Raw genomic sequence first — 10,170 nt, forward strand, 5'->3', positions numbered from 1 at the left:
TGGTTTATGGTCATACAGATGTAAAGATGATGAAGCACCACAGCCCTGCTCCCCTCCACAGCACCCTCCCACCTGTCCATCTCACCCATCCCACCCAGCGTGTGAAAGGAAAGGAGAACTGAGAGACAAGGCAGGAAAAACATACAGACAATAGACACTTTGGAGAAGACAGGACAGACATACAAAACACTCGACAAAGCAATAAAGTAGCAACGTTATGCTTCCAAAATGCTGATTAGCACAGCAAAGCCGTTAGTTCAACCATGGTGTAACTATACGTTTTGATTTAATAGCTACTGCATCTTTAACTTACACATATGCAATGTGTGGGCAAACTTCTGGTTCTGTTAGCTTTGCTTTAATCATGTAGAAGTTATTCAATTATCCAGACTATGCTGTTATTCATGCCAATATATGCCAAATTTGTTAATGACACAATTTCAGTGAAAAGGAAGCAAGCCAGTCATCAAAGTGTAATGTACGTTAATGACCTAGTTTTCTTTAATACAGAAAAATCTTTGGCTGGCACATCTTTGGCTGGAACTGGGTTTACCTAGATAAAACCTAGACTTTATCAATATGTGCAAGTATGTGCTCGCCTGCACAAAGTAATTAAGCAATGTAAATGTCTAAATAATATTTCATAATAAGTTTATTTTTTATCTGACTATACAATGTAAACCCTCCTGGAAGCCAAACCCTCCTGCTGCCAACAACTAAAGGCAGTAATAAGCCATCTACATGATGTAAAATTCGGGATCCTTCTTCTGTACCCTTCGTAACTCCGCCACCACCGAGAGTCCACAAAAGATCAATAATGCAATAATTAGTAATGCAACGGCGCTAGGACCCAGCTGTCTCACCTTTTGGAGACGTTGACGCTCCTCATGCTCCGCTGGCGCACTGCTCTAGAGAAATAATCATATGCGGTTGTTCGTTAGACGTTGGAAATAGAAGCGGAGATGGCCGCGAACCGGGTCGGGAGACGATATAATAACAAAGTTCACTCACCGAGTAGAGGTGCTGGCCGGGACCCGGGACTAAGCGTACAGAAGAGACAAGCCCGCGTAACGGTAAAATATAACAGGAAAGAACTTCAGAGGCGCCTGGATGTGGAGAAGTGGATAGATGCGGGTCTAGACGAACTCTATTTAGGAAGGGTGAGTAGTGTGTCGTGACATTACGTTTCAATAGGATAAATATAAAATATGTCATTGTATGATGACTAGGTGTTTAGGATTTAATTTGTGGCCAAGTTCTTCGAAAACATACAGTGTGTCTTGTCACACTTTAAACCCGACCTGTCACATCATGAACTGGCCTCTGAACTGGGTGGATCAGTAGGGATTTAAGAGAAGTGTATTATGTGAATATGTGTGTATGTATTCTGTCTCTGCTGGGCTCTAGCCTGTAGCTAGCCTTTGTGTGGTGTAGGTGAAAACCCAGAATGATCCACGTGGATGCGAATGTGCGTGTCCAAAATGATAAGCAGACGGGTCGAACATTAAGTAGGTTACTGATAAAAGGGGTCGTTTTTATTGGAGCAAAGGGTAACCCTTCCTTGTTTTTCGCTTTTCGTTGAGCTTGGCTTGTTAAGTAAATTTAGGAAGATTTGAAATATACTCTTCTAATGTCAAAATAATCACGGTCCTAAAGGAAGGGTCTGAAATCTATCATTTATGGTTAGTGGGGAATGTCCATAACAGTATATATAGCACATTGGAAACTACTGTTCTTGTTATGGCGAATTAAATTATTGTTTCTTTAATTTAGAGTTTTATTTTCACTGATTAATGTTCAAAATTCATCCCACTGAATGAGGGAATGCAAAGTAAAGTATCATAAAAGATAAAACTGCGTTGAATGACAGTATATAGTCCATTCTCATTGCTTGCCAAAGAATGACCCGTTGTATCTAATATTGTGTATTATTCCAAAGTTTTTGTTTTCGTAAGGTTAATGTTTGGTCGTAGTAAATGGATGTAATACAGATGTCATAGAGTATCTATATTAGTAGTTGATTTGGAGAGATTGATCACGATTTATGTATGGATTGCAAAATAATGCTTAAAGCATGGCTTGTCTAACATGACAAGTGCTTACATCACAAGCTTGAACAACACTGGCAGGCATAACAGGAAGAGGTCATCAGAGTCTGAATATTTGTTTATTTTTGTATTTCATTTTTTTAAGGGAAAAAAAACTTTGCAATTCCCATGAGGGGTGTGTGTTGAAAGCCAGGTTTGACCGTGATTGGAACACTGACTGCCGTATATGGACAGTAAATAGACACAGTCATCCCTTTGGCAGGATTTGTGTATGCTACATGTGTACACAATTCCTGTTGCCTTTAATGGACATGTAGCATACAATTACATAATGCAACTTGCACTTTTAAGCAGTAAGCAAAAGCTTGGCTTATTCTCACATAAAGCTATTGAGGATAAGACTACAGGAGCAGAATACTTCTATCACTGGAAAATGGTACTGGAAACATTTATGGGCCACTTTATAATAGTGTTCCAAGGTTTCTGGAACTGAGAAAACCACTGCGACACAGAAATAAAAGATGAGACAACATCTACATTGGCTCTCCCTTATACTTCATCACCCAGTAATATGACTCACAGGTAGCTGAATGTAGCAGTGAAAGGACGCACTATTTTAACTGCATTCATGACTTGTGCCATGTGCATCTGTCCATATGCGCCTGTCCGAATAGTTTCACCTGGCTCGATCATTTTGAAGACATATCATTCTGCTGTGTGTCAGATTTCAGTGATGTCTGCATTGGACAAAGCAAGATTACGATCCTTTCCCACTGCATGTGCCCATTAATTTTCCAATAAACATGCAAAGGCACACATGCGTAGCCCCTGCATTTATTACAGTTTAATGAGACTGAGCCCATTGCCAAGACTGGTCACAGTCTGGGAGATAATATCTCCTCACTAGAGGGAAAACAATATTGGCCAAGAAGCCACAGCTGCTCTTTAAGAATTTATGGCTGTAGATACATAATATTACAGCTTTATACAGATTACACAGATTCATTTTGCATTCATTTTGACTAGAAAGCTATCAGATCATTTATAGTGACCTTTGGATTCTATACAGATTTATGTTACAGAACCCAAACAAAGACCAAGTGATCCAAATAAAGACCAAGTTATATCTAAATTGCTGCATTTGTTTGTCTGTGATGGTTTGAAGAAAGGAGAGAAGCTGTCATCAGACCTCCCATTCCCCTCAAGCGCCTTCATTTCTGGACAGAGCAAAGGTCTGACTACAGTGGAGCTACATGGCCACGTCTCAGTGCTAGTGATCCTGAGATTGATTGATGCTGTCTCTGTCTCCCAGGGTTTTCCTCTTGTGTAAAGAGAATGGGGGTTGGGGATTTAAAGACCCCATATGTCAGTGTAGTGCACAAAGAAAGCCCTGGTGCGTCAACAAGCCCCTCCCCACCCTGCTACACAGCAAACCGCTGGGATTAACAGCGGACATTGCTCACCCCATTACGCAGGGCTATTGGGATTTTGCTGCTCATTCAGAGGCTCATCGCAAGGCCAGATTATTCAGAACAGATTACTCTGATGCAAAGTCAACTGTAACTGTAATCCCACATCTGCCACCATACACAGCCCACACGCAAGTTGATGAAAATACTTTGTGTTACAGATATGACATTATAATCCTGAAAATAAATTCTGTGACATTATAAGCAGCGTGCAAAAATCCAGAGGATTTTTTTCCATTGATATGGGGTACTAAAGCAGCAATAAAGACTTTAATGTGTTGCTATGGAAGTAATTGGTTGAGGATTGGTATCTCTGACCTTTCACATGCAGTGGGCTTCATTCGAATTCGTTCCTATAGATTCACAGTGTGGATGTGGATGTGTCATGTGACATCTTGCAAGCAGACCACAGTAAGAGCAACCCCACAAAACAGCCAGGGTCAGCTGAATATTGAACCAGCTGGGTGTAGTCTTTATGTAGTCATATGCAGTACCTCTAGTTTTGTTGAATATGACATCTGTCTGGCTGGCTGACTGACCACATATCCCTGACTGCTTTCCCCAGTCCCACTGGGAGTATGAGGTGGAAATTGCTGTTTAAAAGCACACTATCGTTCCCCCCCACCACACCCCACCCCCACAAAGCAACATTAATAAAGTGCTGTGTGTGCAGTGTAATGCCAACAGAGACAAAGAAGGTGAACGGATAGAGAGATGTCACAGCCGGTGTACTCTGGGAGAGGGAGAGCAGTTTACTGTCCTCAGAACTACATTTTTCAGACACTTTCTCAACACTATGTAAAGTTTTATACTGTAGTAGATTCCAATTAAAGGTTTCACACTGGGAGTTGTAAAAGTAATGTAAACCATATGAATCCCAAAAACATATAAACAATTCCTCACAAAAAAAGATTTCAGGTACACTGTCTATAGAGCAATGTAAAAGGCTCTTATTAACACATGGCTCTGTTTAAAAATCTTATCTTTTTTCTCAGGCCTTTATCAGAACACAAAAATAGTTCCAGTTTGTACATATTTTACACAAATTAGTTAAACTAAATCACATTGTGCAATGTACAATGGAAATAAAGATATTTTAAGCTTAAGTGTAATTATAATTAATTAATATATATTTAATTATAATTAATTATATTAACTGCTCTGTATACAGCATGGATTCGAGTATGGATATTTATCACATGTATATCTTTTTCAAAAGATATACGCATGCTTTTTGTACAAAAAAGCAGGGGTTATTTTATAAGCACAAGATTTGATGCAGCTACACAGCTGCTCTCAAAGGAGGGGAATCGGTAGACAATGGAGTTCACAAACCGAGAGGGAAGAAAGAAAAAAAAACCATCACGACACTGACCACAAGCTACTGACCTGGAAGGAATAAGATCTAATGTGCAGCCATAGAGGATGCCCTGATGTTAAACTGGATGGAGGGATTCACTCAACACTCATGCACCCTGAACTGAGAGCGCAGCATCATTGGCCAGCAGACATGGGTATAAACAGCATATCCAAAATGCATGATGTGTGCTTAGTGAGTATATAGCTGTAGTCATTTGATGTTTCCCCCTAAAATGTCGTTAAATTATCAGTTTCCTTTAAACACTTCAAAGCTTAGTATTTCGTTGGTCTATGCAGTCTGTTCTTAAACCACAGTTTGACATCTTTAAGCGCTGTGAAAGTCTGAGCAGACTTTCCCCTTTTTTTTGTTTGATGCTATTTTCAATATTAATAAATCCTCTGTCCTCATTTTAGGATTAACAATTAAAGCTTATGGTTTAGTTCTCTTTATTTAATTTGGAAACTGCTACATTGTTTGACCTAGTAAAGTTTAAACCTTTATCTAATGTCTTCCTTTTTATGTGAATTAAATTGTTAATTTGTGAACAATCTATAAGCAGTGTGTGTGTATGTGTTCGAGAGAGAGCATTTCGGAAGCATTTGAAGTTAAAAGAAAGGTCACCCACACCCCAGTAAGGGGGTTTGCTTGGATCCTGCTCTGATTGACCTTTCAGTGGTGACAGCAGTTTCAGAATTGGTAAAGTATTCTCTCTGGCTTCCATTCTCAGTAACATTTACAGCCTTTAGGCTTTATAAGTCAAGTTCCTTAACCACTGAGCTACCACAACCTTATCACAAACTTGACAGCCAGCTTTACAGAGAACCACTTCCCCATGCTGTTTTGGTTGTTGGAACTGTAATCTTGAGGACTCGTTCCTTAAATGAACCTCTTTCCTGAACCTGGTAACAAATCAAACTGGAAATCAGCAATGAGGCTAACACACTTTGCCTTTACACAAACTACACAAATTTACCAAAGCATAAATCCACACTTGTATTTTTGCAGACAAAAAAAGGCTTAACTTGCAGACATAAGCCATTCAGATATTTTAACAAGCACTGACATCTGCCCACTAACTGCACTAATTCCAAGAGTGAAGAGCTACATTTGCACCATGTTTTCTTATTAGGCATGAATGAGATTAACGGGATGACTGTAATTTCCAGATGCTCCACTATTCGTTCAGCTTCCATTTCCATTCTTTACCGCAGACCATAACGTCTCTCTTTTGACAACAAAGACTGCATCTGGAGTTCAGTTGACTTATCCTCCTCAATACCAAGTATTTCTGTGTGAAAATTTGCTGACTTGCTTATGTAAATAGTACAGCACATTGGTTTCGATTGGCTGGATGGCATTGTCTCACTGCAATGCTGGCAGGCAGAGTGGACAATGGAACAAAGCCAATTAACCTCAAAAAAAGCATTTGCTAAATGTTTGCCAGTGGAAATTGTTCATGACCTATTGTTGAATTTCTCTCTTCCCAGGGCTGTAAGCCATTATAAAGGTGAGATAAGTACATACGCAAGTTCCCTCTAAAACCAAATACACACAGTATGCACACGGGCAGTGGCATGGCCCATGTCTGCACGTGCAGAAAACTAATCAGTTTCCTTCTTTTAATCTAAAGTAAAACTGCCCAGACAACTAACCCTGGAACCCTGGCCGTTGTGTCCATCTGCCTGGTCACAAGCCATGCCCCAGGTTTCCCAGAAACTGCTCCTCATAACCACATTATCTAAGTTAGTCGCAATCTGCGAGTTTTAGCTGTTGCTGTGTTTGTCGTTTTTGAATGCCTGCGAGAAGGCTCATGTGGAAAAAGTAGAGTAGATTTAGCACGCGCCTGTCAACAAGCCAGCAGTTCAGAGATATCAGCAGTAGGGGTGGGGTCCAGGCTGAAGTGGGCAGAAGAAACAATCCTACGCTTCTGGAACAGTCCTCATGCAGCACACCTCTTAACCTTTACAGTCGGCTGTAGAAGGCACAGTAATTGACAATGAAGCGAGTAATTGACAATGACAATGAAGCGATTTTAAATTTTGAATGCAGGTTTCCACTGGCGCATGAAATCTGAGTTAGAAGACAAATGAGACTGAGGTGCATAATACCTGCTAGAAAGAAGAGGCATTGTGATTATTATTTTTTTAATTGATGATAAACAAGTACATACATTTATGACACATTATGAGCTGAGAAATCAATAGGCAATCTGTTAGACTGCAGGAGAGGAAAATGCTTTCAGTCATTAGGCGTTATTTTGTGTGGCTAAAACAGACTAACACAGGTTAAAAGGAGCAAGCAGCGCAGTCTCCCTTCCGACTCAGACCAGCACTAAAGCACAGACGCAGGGAGGGGGTGAGGGTCAACCCACTCACCACAGGGACATTAGACAGGATGACTAGGAAAAGCCGGGGTGTGACCGGAAGCCTGCCTCTCCCCACAGGAGGAGCACATGCCAGAGGAGGTGAACATTGACGATTTGCTGGACCTGCCAAGTGACGAGGAGAGGACAAAGAGGCTGCAGGTACAGAGCCTCACCCATTAAAGTGTCGTATTCCCAATCACACCTTTCCGTTTCCTTATTCCTCATTCTGTCTTCCTTACAGGATATCCTCCATACCTGTACCAACAGCACGGAGGTAAGGTTCTGCTCTTCACATGATGCGTATTGTCACACTTCTCTCCATCTGGTAGTAACAGACGCCTCCCGTTACTGTGGCGCCCACGCTGATAACAAAGCTTGCTTGTCTTTATCTGCACAGATCTATTAGGCAGTCAGCACTGGTATACTTCACTGCACTCTGTGACTCAGAGAGCAGTAGTGGAGACATGTGCACTGTTCACTGCTCAGCTTGTTAAATAAAACAATAAACTAACCAGGTGAATGCCTAAAAATAACATCGCTAAAATAAAAATGAAATATCCAGTTCACTTTATACAGTGCTTGGGATTTTCTAGAGAAGATATGTGCAGTCATCATGCAACATCTGGGATCATATGATTGGCTTGTCCTGTTAGCTTAATTTTTATACCAAAGCCAATGACTGACCTAGCCTTTTAGCTATAACGTGTAGTGATATTTGAGGTGTGACATTTGAAATATGAGATATCCATGTGACAGTTCAGAATATAGCCATGCAACAGCCACCCAAAAGTCACACAGCTGCTGACGAGTGGATAAGGTCTGATAGTTACCAAAATGATCTCCTGTAGACTCCTGAATATCCTCAGGCAGGCTGTTACAGTGTCACACCCAGACAACACTAGTCAGTACTCTTTCCAAGTGATGACTTCTGTAGTTTGAAAGGCTGAAATTTATCCATCACTACCTGTCAGGGATAGCAGTTCAAATTCTACTTACAGATAGCTCCATCGATTAAATGATGTAGCTTTTTTTCACAGCACTCTGCTAATGGTTCAAAAGCATTGCATAAAACTAGCGACCCTTTCCAATTCCCTGAGCCATTTCCAAACTGGCCATAAGAGCCTTCATCCTGTCTCCTAGCAGTGTATTTGCAGTGTTTTAATCCTGGTGATCTGTCCAGGCGTTCATTAAGGAGTTGGTGTTGAAGCTTCACGGGCTGCAGAAACAAGAGGACCTCCACAATGATGGCATTGAGCACGCTCAGCTCCACATCTTCCCCAACCACCAGGGCTCCCCTGACACTGAAATACATTGAGAGAGGGAGAGCACCCCCTGCTGACATGGACCATGCTGGTCCTGCTTAAACCCACTACTGAGAATCTTCAGTATTTCAACATTAACTGAAATGCATGCGGAGCATCCAGAGAGAACTGCTGCAGTATTCAGCATGTAAAATATATAAGAACAGCCCCCAGCCACGCAGACACACACCTACCTACTGACTTTTAGACTGATTCTTAATACCCGATTTTAAATGCCAAACCAGTTTAGATGCATGAACTGCAGTTTTGGGCTGTTTCCCTGCAGTGTCAGAAGCTTTCACCCACTTTCTTTATGTGGTGGTGTTTCACACCCAGTGGTGTCTGTGATGGAGGAGCCCTGGTTTGGAGACTCAGGCCATACTGATGGTACAGGCCACAAAGGGTCCGGTACCGTTTTTAGCTTCACAACCGAAACACAGTCTGTAAGGAAGGAAGTCTCAGTGTTCACCTGAGTCCAGTTTTCACCAGAATTTCCACATTCAGCCATAGAAACATTTTATGTCTACATATCTGTTAGCCGTTTTTATTATTTTGTCAGGCATAAAGCACAATGTTTACCTGCTATTAGAATCTTCGAATAGCTTTTCCTCATAAGGCAAAAAAGTGTTTTGGTTGAATCAATATATTCCCTTTCTATATATATATTCCATTTCTATGTTCTATTGAGAGAAATGTGTTCAACCTTGTGTCAGTCTTCATTTTATTGCGCTGATAAACATGTAGAGCATATTCTGCCCTTTATTTGTTTATTTTAACAAATAGGTCAGACAAAGGTTTAATTTTTTAATGAAGCCATGCACTGAAGCCAAGTATGCATGTATATGTTTGAAAGTACTGCAGAATATCCCATCGCTCAAGGGGCAGAAATACTCAGCTGACCCTCCTAAACAGACTTCATATGAAAGAATTTTAAAAACCATGAAACTCTAGTATGCCATTTTTTAATTTTATAGCTTAAGGTAAAAAGTTAGTTAAGCAGCCATCAATAACCAAACATGCCCGTTATTCTAGCATGTGGTGTAATGTCCTCAGGGCTTTTTCTACCCACGTTATTAACCAACCATTTTGCCTTTTTTTAATTGTAAATTTGATATGTGTCTATTTGTTGCAAGACGTTGTCCCTGTTTCAAATAAAGACTTAAAATCTTGGTTTCTTTTTTGTGTAATGTGTGAAATATTAGCATTCAACTTCTTTTTGACAATCTTGTGCAAACTTTATTGCATTTATCAGAGAAGTTGTGTATTTTTATGACACTGTAGTGTAGTATGATGCATGTCTTTCACATATACTGTGCATAATGCAATTGTAAGATGCACTGTGTAGTGTGTACTGGTTATTCTAAAATATCTGTAATTGGGGATCGCTGTGAGTATGAGGAATTGAAAAGTATTCGCTACCAGTCTGTTCCTTAAAGAATCAACAGAGGGCGCCAAAAGCATAACATTAAGTTACGAACAGAGCTAGAATTAAGCCTTGAAGCCTTGAAGCGTTTTCGTTCAAAGGTTGTCTCGCAACATTAAGTTCTCTGTTAATTTTTATTACACCTGAATTGTGCCTCAGGTCTGGCAGCAATTAGATCAAAGCAGGCTTTCCTTTATGTATTTT

At 40.5% G+C, this 10,170-nt stretch overlaps 1 protein-coding gene across 1 annotated transcript; it reads left to right on the plus strand.

The window, feature by feature from the left end:
- Nucleotides 1-889: 889 nt before the first annotated feature.
- ppp1r14ab (protein phosphatase 1, regulatory (inhibitor) subunit 14Ab) lies at nucleotides 890-9,713 on the plus strand. Its single transcript, XM_026997737.3, has 4 exons — nucleotides 890-1,160; nucleotides 7,321-7,401; nucleotides 7,484-7,516; nucleotides 8,423-9,713. The coding sequence occupies exons 1-4, from the start codon at nucleotides 963-965 to the stop codon at nucleotides 8,555-8,557; spliced, it is 447 nt and encodes a 148-aa protein (XP_026853538.1). The 5' UTR covers nucleotides 890-962; the 3' UTR covers nucleotides 8,558-9,713.
- The last annotated feature ends 457 nt before the right edge of the window (nucleotides 9,714-10,170 follow it).

Source organism: Electrophorus electricus, chromosome 17, assembly GCF_041902795.1.
Source record: "Electrophorus electricus isolate QZ-2024a chromosome 17, ASM4190279v1, whole genome shotgun sequence".
Lineage (NCBI taxonomy): Eukaryota > Metazoa > Chordata > Actinopteri > Gymnotiformes > Gymnotidae > Electrophorus > Electrophorus electricus.